At 39.9% G+C, this 19,986-nt stretch overlaps 1 protein-coding gene across 1 annotated transcript; it reads right to left on the bottom strand.

Annotated features, from left to right (window-relative positions):
• Positions 1–326: 326 nt before the first annotated feature.
• On the bottom strand, positions 327–4,365 carry LOC149163087 (protein NRT1/ PTR FAMILY 5.2-like). Its single transcript, XM_089437520.1, has 4 exons — positions 4,145–4,365; positions 3,818–4,035; positions 2,688–3,250; positions 327–1,471 (listed from the first exon to the last, which is right to left on the bottom strand). Exons 1-4 carry the CDS (start codon positions 4,293–4,295, stop codon positions 514–516), a joined length of 1,890 nt encoding a protein of 629 aa, XP_089293646.1. The 5' UTR covers positions 4,296–4,365; the 3' UTR covers positions 327–513.
• Positions 4,366–19,986: the final 15,621 nt, after the last annotated feature.

Genomic DNA, 19,986 nt, shown 5'->3' with positions numbered 1-19,986 from the left:
AAATTGTATTTTTGAATGTTATATAGATTACATAAAGTTAAACATTTTACTTGTACATTTTTTTATTTTTAATTATTTTACATAAAATTATATAATGACATATGAAAAATTAATTAAACATATTTAACATATTCATTTTTGTTTTTTATTATAATTGACATAATTTTTTTATTTAGAAAATATTTATTTTTATTTTAAAAAGACCCGTGAACACTAACATATTTACACAACAAATCATACTAAGTTATAAAATGAGTTTTTAGACTCAATAATACTAAAATGCCCGACCAAAAAAAATATATTCGAATCGATCATAAATAAACAAATTATTATGCGAAAGATGAAAATTACAAACAATATCGCGATTGGCAATACACATATCATATCACAATATTTACAAGGTAAAGGAGTTCACCTCATAGCCGTGGCTTGGAGGGGCTTACCAATTATTTCACTAAATCTATTCTAACATTCAACAGTTGAATAGAGAACCTGATGACTGACCGGCCATATCTATCTCGATTTCCCTTGACTCTTCACCATCGTCATCTCCATACTCTGTTGCTCCTTTTCATATGTATGGTCTTTGATCACCACAGGCAGAGCAGGAGATTCCACAGTCACTGTATCCACATGGCCATTACTGTGACCGACGAATGCCTCACTGGTTTCTCTCTTGTAAACATAAGACCGAGAGACAGCGAGGAAGAAAATCAGATTTAAAACGTTAAGAACTGCTAACAAGGCATAATAGTAGTAAAGCCGAGATGCATTGAGATTGTCCAAAATCCACTCGGTGTGGCCCTCTCTTCCTGTGATGTTAGTCATAACAGTGAGAAGAAAACTACTGATAAAATTCCCAATTCCCAGAGTACTGGCGAACAATGCAGTTCCTATGCTCTGCATGCTCTCGGGGGCCTGATCATAAAAGAATTCTAGTTTGCCCACTTCAACGAAGGAATCTGCTATGCCCATGAGCAAAAACTGAGGAAGCAAGATAAAAACGGTGAGAGGGGTTACTGCTTTTTGGTTGCCTTGAAGCCTGTGTGCTTTCACAACACTGATCCGCTGGATTTCGGTTATGGAGGCCACTCCCATAACTAGAACGTGGATGGCCAGTCCAATACCCATCCTCTGTAGGATTGTTATTCCTCTCGGATTGCCTGTGAATCTTCTCAAAATCCCTACTAGTACTCTGTCATATATTACAGTGAACACCAGCATTGACATCGTGACGAATGCTGTGACGCAGCCTGGGGGAATTTCAAAGTGAGAACCCAAATGCCTGTTCAGTCTCGTTCCCTGCTTTACGAACAGTGTGTTTACTTGGGCTGTCATGGCGCTTGGCATCAACATGGCAATCCAAATGGGTAGCAATTTTATCATAAGCTTCGTTTCTTCTACTTGGGTTACCGGACACAGCTTCCATGCACTGGTTGACCCGTCGTTTGTTGCTGCTTTATCCATAAATCTGAAAGTGGAAAGGAAAACAATGTTATTTTATTGGGGTTAAGCTATGAATCAAAACTTAGCTTGTATAATCATGGTTGGAATTCATTATTTCAACACTGTACAGCCTGTAGAAGAAGCAGATGACATGCTGAATGCATACTATCTTTTATTTGCTTTTGAATTGCATACAACTATGTCATGCAAGTTTATAATTCTGAGCCAAAAATTATATAATTATATCTATCCACCTGTAATGCAACTTCAAATCAGTAGTCAACCTCACGAACTTCATCTTAACATTGATGACAATGAAGTATCGATTCATTTTGTCCATTTATGAGGGGACAACCATAAAGTATTGATTCATTTTGTCAATACGGCCTCTTATGACATGACATCAACTCATTGAGAGGACGTAAATTATTATCGCATTAAGAGAGAAGATTATTTTCCCAAATCAAGTTATCAACTTAATATATTAATATAATATATTTAATTTTCTATCATAATATTATTATTAAATTATTTTATGTTTCTCTTATATGAGTTATAATTACGTGTGATTTTATGTTATTTAAAATGTGATTTTAAATATATAAATAGATTTAGTATATATAAGTTGGACTTTGGCGTAAATTACATAAAGAGAGATATTTGTCGACGCGTTTCGAACCAATTAGTGTGGTTCATGGTCAGGACAAGTTGGTTCGAAACGTGTTGACAAATGTCTCTCTTTATGTGATTTACGCGGAAGTCCTACTTATAAATATTATGGATCACAGAAGCCTCAATTCAACAATAGATTTAGTATCTTACAAATTTAAATTTTTTATTTTAAATTTTGTGATTTTAACAAATTTTAAATATAAATTATTTTTAGTTGTTATTTTTTAAAAGGTTTTTGGTTTATTTTTAGATTTAATTTGTCTAAAATTTTGTAGAGATTTATTGAAATCACAAATTAGATAAATAAACTCTACACAATCCAAATTACCTAAAAAATTTCATGTTAGTAAATCTATATACCACATAAAAGAAACCAATTTAAACAACACAAATTTATTCTAACCAAAAATCTACAAAAAAAAATTTAAAAAATCACACTTAAAAACCAACTCCTTTGAAAAATAGGCCTGAAATACCCTTAAAAACAAAAAGAAACTAAAAACTTATAGAACTTAACTAATACTAACACAAACCTAAAAAACCTTTACTATCCTAAACGTTAGACTTACCTCAAAAGCCGAGTATGATGAATAGGAAATCTTCTTTTAGCAACATACTCTTTGTAGTCCAATTCATGCAGTTGAATTGGGTCAGAAGGTGCACTAATCCTCCATTTACGAGCCGCTGCAACAATTACCTGCGCCATGCGACCGAATGGATTTCCTTTCTGAGCTTTGTGTCTGTAAAATGGAGTGCCAATGAAGAATATTACAACGGATATGATCAATCCAACCGTGGGAATTCCATAACCTAAACTGAATCCCACATGCTCCTGAATATATATCAGAAAAGTCTGTCCAATCAATGTCCCAGTAAACGCACTGAACATCCACCAATTGAAGAAGGAGAACTTCTGATGCTTCTCCTTGATATCAAAATCATCGAACTGATCTGCACCCATGGTGGAGATGTTGGGCTTTGTACCGCCAGTGCCCACAGCAAGAATGTACAAAGCAGAGTAGAAAACCCCAACTTGAAACTGGGAAGCTTTCTCACATAACTTGTACTCCGATTTGCACTCCGGTGGTCTCAGGGATGGCAATGAGACGGCTAATGTCAAAAGTACCATTCCCTGCATCCAATACATATGTAAGCCTTGGCTCGTATCACTACAGATTGGAATATAGCACACACTTTTTTTTCTGAACATAGTCAACATTGTTTGTTTGCTGAGTTGTCTTTAGTGCGATTTTTTTTTGAAGATTTTGACCAGAAAAACGTATGGGAAAAATTTCCAAGAAGTCTCTTTAAAGACAACTCCATTGTTTGCTTCACAGATATGTTTCACCATGTACCCAAATTATGAAAATAATGCAAATATAAAACTGAACTAGGAAAGATTGGTACCTGAAAACATGAGGTATAATGAAGACAGAAACTTCCACAATCCATGAGCACTTTATAGGAATATTTTCTTTGGTAGAATATTGTTGGAAAGTTTATACTAGTATAGATTTATTTTAAATAAAGATTTAATACGAGAACTATTTTAATTTATTTATTTATTTTTAAGATTTAAAAAAAAATATATTTTAACTAGAATAACAAATTTTATAATGGACTAGACTAAGCTGCAGAATAAAACTGTCTGCTAAATAAATTGAAAAGTAAAAGTGAAGGACATAGATGAGATGCTCACCAGTATATAAATACACGAAAACACTGTAAATGTCCAATAGCGTCCCCAGTGAGTGTCTGCAATATATGCGCCGATAACAGGGGTGAGCCAAAGTGCTCCTGACCAGTTATTGACATTCTTTGAAGAATTCACAGTGCCCTCATGGAGTTTAGTTGTTAAGTAAATAACCAAATTGGAGGCAATTCCATAGAATGACATCCTTTCTAAGATCTCATAGCCTGTTGTCAAGCATCAACACCCATCAATGAACTGACAAAATGTAACAATATATTAACTAGTATTAACTGGTTGAGTTGAGTTCAAGAGAAACCAAGCATTGCAACTTACCAATGAGGAAGTAACAAGCTTTCCATCTTCCAGTTTTGGACCTGAGAGTCGGCCTGCCTTTGAGATCCACTGAGTTATCCATGGCGATTAATCCTTGAGGCTCCATGTTACACTTCTCTTGGCATTCATATTCCTTTTCACTTTCAGCCATTGCTCGATGCTATAAGTGGGAGCCTCTGGAATTTTACCTATATGTTTCTAATTTATAGGCTAAACTTCTTGTTAGTTGAAAATAAATCCCTGCCGACATTGGTTTTTAGTCTGAGAGGGTGTACTCGAAGTGGGAATCCAAGGGCACCTTCCGGCCATCGCTTTTGCGGCATGTGTTCCCGAGAATCATTGGCCCACCATATTATTTTGATTCGATTTTTGTGGTCAATGTCGTGACTGCTACAGGTAAACCATCTACGCGTGCTTTTTATTTTTCACCGGCTCTTCCAATCACGCCAGCAATTTGCCGACTCCGTGTACCTTTATGTCTTCGACTGTTCCCTGGAATTTGACGTGCTGTACAACGTGTATGCTACGCATACATTAAACTGACAGGTCAGACGTCTAAAGGGCTGATACTCTGTAATGTATTTGGTACGTACGCATGCTTTAAACTGACATTTATATGCATGCGGTATTCATAAGTATAATTTTTAATTATTTGCTGGCAAATATTTTCAGTGCAAAGAAAATTTCAGGGCTATTTAAAAGAAATAGTCAATTGTAAGAAGAGCTTCTGCGTAAATTACATATTGAAAAATTTTTGTCGACACGTTTCAAACCAGCGAGTGTGGCTCATCGTCAGGAGAAGTTGAAGAAACAAATCCAGTTTTGCATGATAAATAGTCTGAGCAAGCTCTTCTTACAACTGTTATGGATCACACAAGTCTCAATTCAACAAGAAATAGTCAATCTTTATTTTTTTTCAAAAAATTATTTCATAAAATTATTTTATTTCAAAATATTTTATCTGAAAAATTCTTCAAAATTTTATAAAAATTATATAAAATTAATAAAAGTTTGAACATTGCCCGCGCTTGATAAGAAAATTTCTTACTGGAAAATGGATCTCTGCGGGCCGACGATGAACCCTAGCCAAGTTGTGGCCGCCTCCACTGCACCGGATGCTACCCGGCCCAGGCTCCGCCCTGCAGCAAACAACAAAGTGAAACCATTACAGAGATCACGGCTCTTGAAGTTGCACTCGTCAGCTGCCGTCGTCCCAACGCCCACGGACTCTGTCTTGCTTTGGTCCTCTGCCGCTGGCGAGGAAGATCTTGCTCTGCCCAAGCTCATTCGGGGGCTTCCTTCTCCATCAACGGCAGCGAGGGCTATTACAGCTATTCTTCAAGCTAAGAAGCCCAGACCTCAGGAGGGCGGCAGAAAGCACAGGCCAAGTTCCCCAAGCCTTCACGGAAGATGTGCTCTGGCCATCCGGATCTCGGTCTGTCAAATAACTGAGGGTTTCTGCCATGAACCAGTGCAGTGGACCTCACTCGCCTGGTCTCCATTCGGTTCTGGGGCGAACATCCACTTTCAGAAAGGCATACGCAGTCTCAGATCTGATAGCGATGGGCCAGATCAAACCGCCCAGCAGGCACAGCAAGCCATGCTCTGGCCAGATCCAGAGATCTGTAATCATTTTGACATGGGGTCCAAGCCTATATCTGACCCCTTTCAGATTTTTATTTCTCAGCCTTCAGGCAGAACCAGCATGCAATGGGTGAGTCCTTCAGATCTGGTGCAGGAGCTCAAGCTGCAGCTTGAATGCAGATTGGGGATTCCATCCAGCCTTCTGCGACTTCTCTCTCAAGGTAAACAACTTGAAGACCATCTTCCTCTTTCTGCTTACAGCATTTCCAGGAACAGCGTGGTGGTGGCGAACCTTCGTTTAAGAGGAGGTGCAGGGGGGCAAACTTCCTCCTCCAAGCCTTTCTCATACAAGGATGCAGTACACTCTGAGAACCCCAAACCACCAGAAGCCCCTAAATCTAAGGTCTTCCTGGTGGACAAGATCGAAGAGGTTCCCTTTGTTGAATTCATGCATGAAGAACTGGCTTCGCAGCAACAAGAATTCGCTGAAAGAGCCATCATCTGCAGATTTAATGGTTTGTGGCCGCGTTCTCAGGATCTCTACGCATGGATACATGCAAACTGGACACATAATTGTAAGGTATTTTTCTGTTCGAAAGGCTATTTCATTGTTTTATTCAAAGATAGTGAGCACTATGAAAATGCCTTAGAAGAGGGCCCTTGGTTCATGGGAAATGCTGGGTTATTCTTGACCCCTTGGTTCCCAGACTTCGATCCAGACACTGCAACCATCACCAAGACTCCGGTATGGATTCGGCTTCCAAACTTTCCTGCCCACTTATGGAATACTCGTGTCTTCAGAGTTATAGGAAACACCTTGGGCAGCTTCCTCAGTGGAGACTTATGGCGAGAATCTAAAGGACTCTACTCATATGCAAGATTATGTGCGGAGTTAGACCTGAGCAAAGGTCTTCCAGAACAAATCAACCTTAAGATAAACGACCTTGTCTGGACCCAGACTCTGGACTACGAGAATACAGCTTTTCGGTGCCGCCATTGCCATCAATCTGGGCATCTGCAGAACACTTGTCCATCTCGACCGGCAAAAAAAAGCAAAGCCAATGCTTCCAAGCCCAAGCCCAAGCGCTGGACTCCCTGCTCTCCTCCTCCAGTGGTGGATCCTGGTTCCTCCACCTCAGAATTGGAGAAATCATGGTGGACAGATTACTCACAAATCAATTCGCATTCTTCACAATAAAGTCAAATTACAAGCCACTTAAATAGTGGTAATGAGATCCAACAGTTTCTAAGACAAGAGAATATTGTTGAGAAAATATCTCAGTAGACTCTAACCATTAACAAACAAAATATTCCTACATTCTAATGTAAGCATTATTCCAAGTGCCCCATTTAATAATTACATTTACATCATTACAAAGATTAATACAAAAATGACAAATTACAATTCACATGTCACATATTTCTGACTGGTCTTCCTCACACTTATCCCCACTTCGAAGTCTCCGGAAAATGCTCTTTTCACCACCACAATATTTGAGCTTCCCATTCATCTCATTTAAGAGATAATAGCATCTAACCATCTTTGATAAACTTTGTATAATTGACCCTTCTCGATCTCCCAACGGACAATCTCAATACTGAATGCAACTGACCTTTCTACATACAAAGATTTCATAACATAACATGTAACTAATTCTCTTGAAACCTGAAGTACAACAAGATTCATCAGCGTATAACATATTCACACAATTAATTAGCCTTATGTTCTCTCGGCACCGAAGAAGATCAAGAGCCGTTAATTTAAATTATGACATTCTGCTAAATAATTGGTTTTGTACTTTCCACAAACAAAATTAAAAGAAAAATGGAAAACTACTTAACCAACAAAAAAAAAAGACAAATAATTATCATCCAGCATAAGCATAAATAAGTCTCTGCATCCACCATTTCATCTTGGTTTAATATTTATCTTGGAATTTCCCTCTTCATACAGCTCTAGAGAGACTTCTCCCCCTGTGTCAATACAACTTGAGAGAACTTTGCATTTCTCCCATCTACTGCCATTTGCCAGTGTTCTTGGACAAATATAAGCTTTTGAGTTTGCATTCCAACTGATGATAGTATTTTGGGCGTCGGAGCTCCTAAAATTTATGAATAATTTCTCCCACTTTACCAGCATTCACTGCATCATTGCTGCGATGAATAATCTTCACAGGTGAACCATCATTGGTGAAATCTTGAGAGGTCATTAGGGATAGTATCCAGGATTCCTATGAAGACAACAATCCTCTCCTCTTCCATGGGAACTCACAACAAAAACCTGTATTTTCCAGTTAAATATTTCACCTATGTGTAATGGTGACTCGTGTAGAGGTGGACTTAGGAAATGAATATGGCATATGACGAGACAACGACTCTAGTTTCACTGTAATTTGGCTCACAATTTCATATCGTAGATTGATTTCACTAGACGACTAAACAAAACTCGTTGATCATCCCTCCTCCACGATAATTGACCTAGAAAACTTATGTCGAGAGGCCCGACTGGTTGAATTCCTCGAAGGCAACGGAGAGTCTGTTGTTTTCCTTCCTTTGTCTCATACTGTGTCGGGTTCATTCTCGTATCAGGCCAAATTCCCCGGACATCCTCCTCCTTAAGCTCATTCAAATCGCCCTGTCATTATAGAGATGGCTCTACAGATAAAAAAAAGCATTTGTTGATGCCATGTGCAACCATACAACGACCCACAACAATTCGTTTTAGCATTCTCTGACATGAGATCACCACGACATTTGTAGATCCTCCAGTAGCGATCTTCTAGTTTACACATGAATATATACTATCAACATATAACCTACGACATATTTCACATTGGGTTCCCATTGTTGAATTCTCCAACCCATTTCATATGATGCCACGGATTATGCTCAGAGCTGTCAAATCAAACCCACCAGCATGGCAGCATTAGCAACGTCTTACTACGCTAACTCTTTGGATATCACATCCAAATCCACTAACAAAACCCATATGAACAACCGACTGGATATCCGATGCAGACTTTCCCTTACAGATTCATTGGTGTGCTTCCTTTAGTTAACAAAAATCTTCTTCGTTGCTCCTTCCAACCACGCCCAGTGAGACACGAAAAAAATAATAAAATAATAAAATAAAAAATCAACACTGTAATATCCTCAAAACAAACACTCTCACACTCTAATTATCTATGTACAAAAACACTAGATCTCATATCTATTTCATCCTAAACCCTCTGGTGAGGGAGACAAGTTCAGACCTGCTTTGATACCAAGAATAAAGTTGGAGGAGCAGTTATGGTGGACAGATTACTCACAAATCAATTTGTATTTTTCACCACAAAGCCAAATTACAAGCCACATAAATAGTGGTAATGAGATCCAACATTTTCTAAGAAACGAGAATATTGTTGAAAAAATATCTCAACAGACTCTAACCACTAACAAACAAAATCTACCTACATTCTAATGTAAGCATTATTCCAAGTTATATTGTCCCAATTGAATATAGATAGGTTATCAACAAGTGTAAAAATTACATTTTGTTGCATTTTGACTATTAGAAACCTTTACAATCACATAATACATTTTTTTAATGTATTGGATATATGGTCCCAAATGAATATATATATGTTATCTATAAGTGTAACAATTACATCTTGTTGCATTTTGACTATTGGAAACCTAATTATGTTGTCCCATATTATATAATGATGGGTCATCTATTAGTATGTAATAAAATGAGTTTATTATTTTATTACATTGTCCATTGTTGTAAAATGGTGTGTTATTAATTTATATATGGATGATTTACTTTGTTACAAATAATAAAAGTGTTGTCCTTTGGATAATGCATTAATGCAATCACTATATCAAAATGAAATAACAAACATATGAAAATCAATTTTACAAAACATATTTGATATTGAGATGATTAAATTGAAACTTTGTAAAAAAGACAATTAATTAAACACATACATATTGATGCTGTATTGTATGTTTACTCACTAAACTATGTGGGCCATAAATATTGACATGAGAGTTTTTAATGATTCGTATATGTCAATGTTCTGCGTATTAATTATAATACCACACTTTGTGAAAATATTTTAGAAAGGACCATTATTGTAAAAGAAAATTCATGATTAAATTTATTGTTTCAAATATTATGACGCAAATAATTATAATAAGTGTTGTTGTTTTACATATATTGACCAATTTAATATATTATATGTACCGATGCTTAGTAAAAAATAATGACATGTTGTAGTGGCTACAACCACCCTCCAAAATTTTGTCTTAGCTTCGTTTTGGAGCCTCCTTACCAACCTTTCACACCTTGTCTTGCCTTGTCAAGTACACAAGCTTCAACGTTTTTCTTGCACAAATACAACATGTCAATCAAGCTTGATTCATTCCCCTCACAGGCTGATCACTTGGACTTGGTCCAGCTGCAGGCTGAATAGCTCCCCCAAGAAATTGCACAATTCTGGAGGACAACCAACCTTCCCTCCAGAAATTGTGCAATTTTGTCTGGTAGCTTGTTGGGCTCCAAAATTGCACAATCACGCCAGTTAGGCTTCACCTAGAAAACTATGCAATCCTTCCCAACAGGCCTGCTCAGCCAAGGAATTGTGCAATCCTCGGCAGCAGTCATCTGCTCTGCCCAAAAATTGTAAATCTCCTAGGCAACCAGCCCAACACCCATCCAGAAATGTGCATTTTCTCCTAGCAGTTGAGCAGCCTAATGCATGAGCAGTTGGGTTGACCAGTTCCACCCAGGCCAAGGAAACTTGACTTGCATGCATGACTTGATTTTTCCTGAAATAGCAAAAGGAAACATGCAAAAAGCATCCCATGATTCAGGGATCTTTTTTTGAAAGACGGAGGTTACATGCAAAATCGTTTTAGAACCTTTCCCCCAAGTGTCGCCTTTTCCTAGATTTGTGGCATGCACATCATTAGCTCGAACTTATTTACTCGATGCATCAGAGCTCATTCTTTCACATCGATCTTGGAGCTTTGACATCCCACACCACATCTAGGACTCTTCAATACATCTGGCTCAACTATTCATGGGTAAGTGGTCTCAACTTGTCCTTTTCAGCATTTATGTCGCTTTTTGTGTTTTTGCTTATGTGAGTGATGTTTTCTTGATTTCTTTGAACACTCGTTGTCGTTTACATGCATACTAGCTTGTACTAGCATCGTTTCAATTTGCATTTCTATCTCACTAATGTCGCATGCATGAAACTATTTTGCATGAACAGTCGCCAATTCGGCGACTCGCTTCACCCACATGCGTGTTGATTTGTTCACTGAATATTTCATTCGATGTTTTCATGCACGATCAATCACTTCTTCTCTCACTTAGTGTCTCCATGCATTCACTTTCATATTTTCTTTCAGTTGCCTGTCTGTAGGTCTGGGCAGCCTTGACCCAGACTCTGCCTCCCTAGACAACATTACATAATCTGGAGAAGGAAGGCTTTGTCTTCCTCTCCAGAAATGCACATTTCTGCCCAGGCATTGTCCGCCAAGACTTCTTTGTGAATTTTTGAGGGACAGTGACTATTGGCCCAAAAAATTGTGCAATGCAGTCCCTGAGCCTACCGTCATTACCTATTGGAATTGCATATTGCGTAATCCCAGTAGCCAGCAGTCAGCCTGGATTGTGCATTGTGCAAATCCAACAGCCGGTCTTTCCTCCCAGACAGCCTAGACTGCCTTTTTCATAGTTCTAATAGCCAATCACCCAGCCTCCTTGAAGAAATTGCACAATCTTTGAATGTCATTCCTTGATTTTTTTTTTTTGGTTTTCGCTAACAGATTTATTGTCGTGCATGTCTCTTTGTCTCCAGATATTTCAGGTGTTCATCCACCTCTTAGCAGTACAAGACCAATGGCCTCCAAGAGAGCAAGATCAAAGGACACTGACGAAAGTGCAACTGGAGCAGAAGTTGAGCAGGTGTCTGCATGTCTACCGATCTATGAAGATACCAAGATGTTTCTAGACAAGGACATCAAAATGAATGGAAAGAGGTCAATGAAGCATTTGCAGGCACTTTTGGGGAATAACTCAAATAATGTCAGGTGTATGTGAACATTCACAAGTCCGGCTTATACCGGATTGCATGAAGATACCCTGCGTTCCCATGCATAGACATGATACACTAGATTGTCTTGTACACTAATCCTGAGACAATGACTCTGAGCAGTGTCAGCGGGACGAAGCCTGCCACCTTCTGGGCACAGTATTATGATTAGATGTATCAGATGTCAAAGCCCGCGACTACCATGGAGACTCCTTTCATCTTACTCAGCAATAGTGCCAACTCCAGAGACATTCTAAAGAACTAGGTGAAGGAGCCGACTAGATTCAGGATGACACCCAACCAGATCTATGAGACTAAGATACTACAAAAGGTGTATCAATACTTGGTCATATTTTCATTTCGACTAGGTGGCCAAGAAAGCGTGGAAACCTTCCCACATAGTTGGGTGATCGTGCTAGACCAACTAGATAGAGAGGGTAAACCATGTAATTGGTCCGGCATGTTGGCTCATCAGCTGAAGGAACAGGTAACGAAGGATCGACAGCCACCTGGAGGTATGCAAGCAAAGATCTACATGTTTGCCTACTACTTAGATGCAATATGTGCCCAACAGGAGTTCCCGGGCTTGGAGTGGGTATGGTCACTGACGGAGATTGTTGTAAACATATATTATAAGTTTTTGTCTGAATGAAGCTTCAGAGGAGTAATCAAATAACTGTCCAATCATTTTGTCACCCTATTTTATAAGATGATATTTGAACAAGATCCACCCTGCATGTCGAAGGAAGTAATGGAGGCATTGATAGACATTGTTGATTGGTATGCCTCACCGTCTGGCACCTTCATACGTATGTTCAGCGCGTAGAAGCCTCCGCATGTTCTACCGAACTTTGCCTTGGACATACTCGTCATGCAGGAAGTAGCATATCACATCTCGGTAGGACTGACAACTAAACTACACTAGAAGAAGAAGGCACCTTGGCGTGCTCTTCTGTTGCGGATTGGGTTATACGAGATTCAAAGTTTCAAGCAAGTGGATGTCGAAGCATAACATATGAAGAAGTATCCATTCAACCTGTTAGATACCTATACCCATAGGTTTCATATCTCATGATTGGCAAAGGAAGTTCCAAATATGCTCTGCTTTGGTGATGCAAAGATCCCATATTTTCAAGAGAAGGTAATGTGTGTACATAGCTTGATGTTGACTCAATTTTGGATGGATGGTCCAACAGCCTAATCTGGATCATGCCATGTTTCAATTTCTTGTTGTAGAATAGAGAAAGAAGTCTGTCCAAACTGTTTAATCTTGGCAGACCAATAGTTAGGTAGAGAAATAAGGTTCCCAACTGCTTAATCTGGGACCTTGGAAGCAATAAGGGTAGTTCTAGATAGAAAATCAAAAGAAAAAGCCAAAAGAAAAGAAAAGGCACATGAGGGTCTGCAAGTCTAAGTGCACCCTCCATGAAGAAACAAAAAAATGCTAGGCAAGTTAATGGGTAGGTAGAGGGGGTTGCAGAAATGTCATTCCTTTCAATTGAATTGTGCTGGTCTAACATAAAGGAAACATCAATGGATAGAGAAGTTCCTCTTCTCCATCATCTTGCAGCAATACAAAGGAGCATGTCTAACTTCCTGTTTCCCCCCCTCACATTCATTACTAACATCCCATTACCAGTTATGCTCATGAAAGAAAGTCAAGGTCTTGTGGTGGTTCTTGTTTCTTTAAAAGCCACATTTCTTGTGTAAAATTCTTTTCATTTTGATCTACTCCCTAAACTAAGTTGATTCCATATAAAACTTAGTGTTTCCACTCCTCATCCACCTCTTCCACTCATATTAACCCCTAACTTCTACTATTTAACTCCCTATACCCCCTATTCCCCCTATTACTATGTAAATCATGCAAAAAACCCAAAAATACCTACATATCCCCTTCCCGAGCATTATAGCTCTATTATTGATTTGAAATGTTTTGAGTGCTAAAACATTATAGCGCGACCCAAAAGCGCTGATATATTAATCCAGGGATTAATCCAAAATCTGTTTGGATTAATAACCTTAAACCCGGTTTTGTAAATAAGCCCGCGCATAATCCACTTTGTCCGTAACACAGCTTGAAACCCGATTTTCTAATGTTTCCGCCGGGCACGAATTTCACAAAAAACATTATTTTATTCCCTGCCTGCTGCCATATTGTCCGGACAACTTGATGACCCGTCGACAGTCGGATCTGGGCTTTCCCATCCGACGGCCCACATCCATATCGGGTCGGCCCCGATGACCGTAATTTATCGCCCGAGAAACTGTCAGAGGGTGACGTCAGGCCTCTGCCACGCGTCACCCCCATATCCTCTCGGGTCGCCCTCTGACAAAACCGCGACCGTATCTAAGGCGGTCCGAGAAAATCCGCTTACCGCTTATGGTTTTCTGCTGCTCACGTCACGTCCTCGTCACCACTAGTCATGCCTACGTCATGCCACATCGCCGCCGCGTCAGCGCCCCTGTCCGCCACTGCTCCGACCTGTCCGCCACCTCACCATCCCCGTGGACCACCCACAGGCCGCCACGTCACTCGATGACGTCATGCTGACGTCATCCGACCCTGACCCCACCTGATGACGTCATGCTGACGTCATCCAAAAAAAGCGCCAATGACCCAAAAGTCCATATTTTTGTCGAAAAACGCGGTTTTTCTCACTTTTTGCAAAAAAAAAAGAACTGTTCTGCTCTGCATGCATATCACGACCTCATCCGCCAACCTGCTGAAATCAACACAGAGACCGTGGGCGCTTCCATTCCACCTGCATTCATAGCCATTGCCTGCAATTAAAGAGGTATTTATCAAAATCACTTCCCCGCGCCTGTTTTTATCCATATTTGTCCAGATGCTAGCTTAAAAGAGTGAAAAAAAGTGAATTTACCAGCAAACGTCCAGTAACCTGTATCTATCTCCAACTGGTGGGTCGCAATTCCTCTGCAGAGCCTGCATTTAGCAAAATTTACCTAAATTCACAGTTAGTTCGCGCATTCGTGAACTAAGAACCTCAACTGCATTAATTCACCGTGGAGACACTCTTGTCAGTCCTGGTATTGGCTTTATCAGTCCTCTGCGCAGTATTTCAATTGCTGCTACTGCCATTTACCCTCTGTTCATTTGCAATTCACCTCTCTGTTGCAAAAGTACCCCCCTGTGCTGTTCTGCTCACCCAAACCAGTTCATATACGAAACAAAGTCCTAAAGTAGCCATGGAAACACCAATAGCCCTGAATATTCAACCTCTGAATGCTCCACAAAGAGAATTAGAATGGAAGGCCCTAGGGGATAAGGATTATCAGATGATAGACTCATTTCCAATGAATTCCAAATTTAACATCCATCTGCTGAATGAGTTAAAGGCCCAACACCTTAGTGGAGCTGATATATTAGGGATTTGGGACTCCAATTTGCCCATTTTTAACCTTCCTCAAGTCAATTCCCTACCAGACTTGATCCATAGATGCTGTGAATGCTATGATCCATGTCAAAGAGCTGTTATCAGTCCCACAGGCTCAGTCTTGTTTCATATTACCCCTGAGGCCATAAATGAGATGCTGCACTTTCACACTGCAATACCATTGACTCCTCTCTCCATGTTAGACTTATTAAAGAAGGGGGGAAACCTGTCCAGTGCCCAGATCATCAAAATCAATCAGTTATTCATACAGCCAAGCTCTGAAAATGTGAGAACGCCTCCTATTGGAAATCCATACCTCAATGACTTGGGAAAAATGCTTGTAGATTTGATTAGCTAGGTCCTGGGCTACAAGGGAGTTGAGGATGTTGATGACACCATTATGGCTATGCTGTCCATATTTTCTCCTAGGAAGCCTCCTGTTGTGCACTATGATTATGCTACATATATTGCAAACAAGATTCATGAGCAACTGATGAATCTAGAAAGGGAGAAGGTGTTTAGATACACCAGATACATATATCATATGTTCTTATTTTATCAACCTGACAATTTCCCTATTCCTCTCAAGAAACTTGATGCCCAGGGAAATCCAAGGTCAGTTGTGTTCTGAACTTCAGTTTTTCATCACACCTCTTGCTCACCATACACATACTCTGAATTCATAGACCTTTTCATTCATCCAGCTTTGACCTTGTTATATGGTGTTCCTCCTCCAAGATTAACCGATGAAATGCAAAGAATTCTCCATCTCTCTAAGTCCTACAGCATTGGTGATTGGTACTTTTACCAACAGCACACAGTAATCAGAATATATGGCTGTGAGTTGGACCCTTATAGGCTACCAAGATATGTCCCTATGAGACTATTTGCCTTGGAGTATTTCAGGCAGTTTGGAAATGCAGACATGATCCATTTCCATAGTAAAAACAAGAAAGTGCAACTAAAAGTCAGGAACCAGCTAGGCCCTTTCCTTTACAACATAAGGGAGGAGGGATGGAAGGAAGCAGATGGCATGCTAGAGGCCCTCCGATTAGAAACTAGTTTCAAATGGGTACCTTATGACCCTAATCATTTCATTTCTCTCAGAAGGATAAAACATAAATTGGGTGGCTATGCTCACATTAAATTGCCTCATATTGAGAAATATGCCAATCTACTAAGTTGGAAAGAGGGCACCCTAGAAGATCCAATCACTAGAGAGCAAATGCTACAAAGAGAAGCAAAAAATATTGAGAAAGAGGCTGACTTGGAAACTTGTGGGCAGGTTTCCTCTTCATACCAAAGGCAACTTGGAGCAACTGCATCATCTTCAATAGCACATCAGCAAGAACAACCACCTCCTATGGCAGAAAAGCAAGCAGAAAAACAGATAGAACAACAAGAAGGAGGGCGAAAAGAGGGGCAACAAGTACAGCAGCAAGAACAAACACCTGAAGCCCCAATATCCACTGAGAAACAGGCTCAAGAGAATGTGCCCCCTAGGCAAGAAAAGACAGTGGAGGCCTCAGTACTACAGACTCCACAAAAAGAAGAAAAGGGAAAGAAGAGGGATAGAGAGCAGGAGACTCCCCTCACCACATCTATAAGTCATGGGGAGAAAAGACACAGAATGAATCCCCTCTCTGAGGAAGAAATGCCTATTGGGCAATCTTTGGGCATGGGCCCACCAAGCATGGAAGCATCTGCAAGTTCCTTTCAGCAGGAACATGAAAGGACAGTTGGAGGAGAAGTCAGCTCCTCAAGCCACCAAAAGGGAGCTGAAGCAGGCATCAAACAACAGTTTATAGATATCAAAAAGAGGAATGAGCCACTTAAGATACAGCTCTACAACCACTTATTAAAGATGGCTCCTACAAACCAACAAAGGTTGATGTCTGCATATGATGTACATGAGGGCAAAATGGTAATGAGTCATTTCATGCCAACCATGTTGCAGCCACAGTCAGCTGCAGACTACATAAGGACCAACCTTGAGGTCCTTGCAAAAGACATCCACCCTATGGATCAGATTGAATTGCACAAGCAAACGGGTGAGATGGTGTATGCCACTCTTGCAGACAAAACATTGGTAAATCTTAGGCTGGAAAATAGCCTAAACAATACAGCTGCCCAACTTGAGTTGGAGAAGGCATCCTCTCAAGCAAAGGACAACCGAATCAAAGCTTTAGAGGATATAATCATAGAACTTGGGCATGATCCCAAGGACATCAAGGCTGTACAAGCGCTGCTGAAGCTAAGAGATGCAGATATGGCAGCACTAAGAAAAATGGTTAAGGTCCCAGCAACTATTCACCCACAAACGGAAGAGGTTGCTCAGCTGAAACATGACCAGGATGCAACAGCTATGCTGGTATCGTTATACAAACAGCTGATCCAGACACAGGAGAAATTGGGAGAATCAGAGGCAGCACTGCAGGCAGCCCTACAACAGAAGGAAGTAGGCCAAACATCACAGCCCCCTCCACAAATAATCAACCTTGAGGAACCCCCTCAAACTAGTGCTCCTCCTACAGAACAGACAGCTCAGGCAGCACCATCTACATCAGCACCAGCACCAACAACAGAGCAGGCTCCAAGCCTTGATATGCAGAAGCTGAAGAATGAAATTCAGGCCTTGGAAGCCCAAATGGCAGAGTTAAATGAAGCCAGGGAGAATTTGGCTGAGCTCAATGAAAAATATGACAAGTCAAAACACAGCATAGCAGAAAAAGGGAGGGAAATAAAGGCCCTTAAGGAGAAGATAAAGGAGCTGGAGAAAGAGCTCACCCTTGACAAAGTGGTGGCTCAGCTCAAGACAGTTTTATGGGCCAACATTGGCCAATCAATCACAGATCAGTGGCAGTATATTGAGACCATTCATGAGCAAATAGAGCTCATAGGAAAAGCACACAGAGAAGTCCAGAGATCAAGGGCATCTCTAGGCAACATGCCTGAGGTAGCCAATAGAATGATTAATGTGCTCAATAACCGTACAGGTCCTCAGCTGGCAGCAATGGGAATTCCCAACAGAACTGAAACCATTTTGCTGATAAAGAGGGTCCTTACATTAAGAAGCCTGGTACAAACACTAGAAAGAAGAAGCCAGGACATGCAGACAGAAGTAAACAGATTTATGGACAAGTTTGCACATACAAAACAGAGGTCTTCCTGGCTTACTGAACAGCACAGGGAAACTACTTTCACATGAGAACTATGCTAAAGGGGTCAATACATTTGCTACCAATCAAATCATTGAAAGACCAAGTACCTCAGAAGAAACAGGGCCAGCATCTGGGCAAAGTCTCTATAACAGAGTAGAGAACTTATTTTTCATTATGAATGAGATCAAACATTTGTTTGAAGTGCCTCCAAACTTCTATAAATATACAGAGGCAGATGAGACCTTAGATGCAATTCTGAGACATCAACTGCCCACACAGGAATGGTGGACCAAAATGATACAGATGATACTGTGAACAAGAGGTTCTCATCAAGTTTTTTCATCAAAAAACATAAGTTATCATATACAGGAAAATTTGATGCATTCAATATGAATGAAGAAGAGTGGACTGAGCCAACTCAGCAGAAAGATTCGGCCACCAAAGCAATACTGACAGCTGCAAATGACAGGGCCGAGAAAGCTACAGGATGACAGAGCATAAAGACACATCATTCAACATTTATTCAGAACGCTAAACCGACTCAGTGGCCTCCAAAGGTCAAAAAGACTTCTGACAGCATTAAAGAGCATTCATTTTGTATTTAGAGCAGTAATAACTTCCTTATCTGCTATTTTGTAAAGTTGGTGAGCGTATTCAATTCATCAAGTGACTCAGCGGTTCAGATATTTTATGAAACCGATTGTATATATTCCCCCTCGCATAAGCATGCAGGGGTTGTTGATTTTCTCTTCTAGAGATCTTATGCTGTAAATTTTCAGAGTATTAATGCAAAAGCTGATGGAATTTCTAAGGTTCTGCGTTGTCTGAGGCATTGTAGTGTGTTGCTGAATGCTATAGGATTCCTGCGTATTTCATGGCACAATAAGTCTCCTTTAAACTCTTCGTTATGTGTTTTTATTATTTCTTCATAACCCATTCATGTTCTATGTTTTAAAGTTTAATGGCAGAGAAAAAGAATAGTTCCAGGATTTATTCATAGAATACCCTGGCCTCAATCTATGCTGTTATAAATGTTTTCTTCAGTTATAGTTATGAGGGTGTAATTCTTAATTGCTGCACCTCCACACTATATCTTTCACAGTGGTTATTGCTCAGAAATTCAAGTCTGCTTCTGTGCAGTATATCTCTTTCTCTCACTCACAGCTTAGTGGAAAATTCTTAACTGCTTTCCACTGGTTAAACACACTTCACCATCACTATTTCAAAGTTTGTTTCATGAAATGTTTAAATGGCCCTGTAGTTTCAACAATCTCACTCAATACTTCAAACAACCTATAACCACCAGACTCCATTGCCCAATGAACTAATACTATCTAAAGATTTTCACCCTAGGTACTGAAAGACATCATTCAACCAAAACCTTGAACAAAACTGAACATCATAACTAGCCTAAAATCTTGACAAAACAGAGATAAATCTTAAAGAGAGAGCCCTCTCTGATTATAGGTAGGCTAGAACCTATAATCCAAAGCTTGGTTAGTGGTTACCCCGGCCGTATTCCCTTGGGAGTCAAAGGGAACAACCTGGGTGTTAACATAAATGGCGACTCCACTGGGGACCTGGATAAACTTTGCAATCTCCTATCTGAT

The sequence above is a fragment of the Pinus tabuliformis genome, chromosome 5_2 (genome assembly GCF_031772625.1).
Source record: "Pinus tabuliformis cultivar Carrire ecotype Pingquan chromosome 5_2, CPIR1, whole genome shotgun sequence".
In the NCBI taxonomy this organism is placed as follows: Eukaryota; Viridiplantae; Streptophyta; class Pinopsida; order Pinales; family Pinaceae; genus Pinus; species Pinus tabuliformis.
Note: the sequence above shows the minus strand (reverse complement) of the source record. Positions and strands in the feature narration are given on the sequence as shown.

What these genes read in the sequence shown, in the direction of transcription:
- LOC149163087 (XM_089437520.1), bottom strand. Translation starts at nt 4,295, where the DNA reads ATGGCTGAAAGTGAAAAGGAATATGAATGCCAAGAGAAGTGTAACATG. An exon ending in TTTCGTGTATTTATATACTG is followed by an intron (nt 3,251 to 3,817) that starts GTGAGCATCTCA and finishes TATTGGATGCAG; the next exon opens with GGAATGGTACTTTTGACATT. An exon ending in CATCATACTCGGCTTTTGAG is followed by an intron (nt 1,472 to 2,687) that starts GTAAGTCTAACG and finishes TTCCACTTTCAG; the next exon opens with ATTTATGGATAAAGCAGCAA.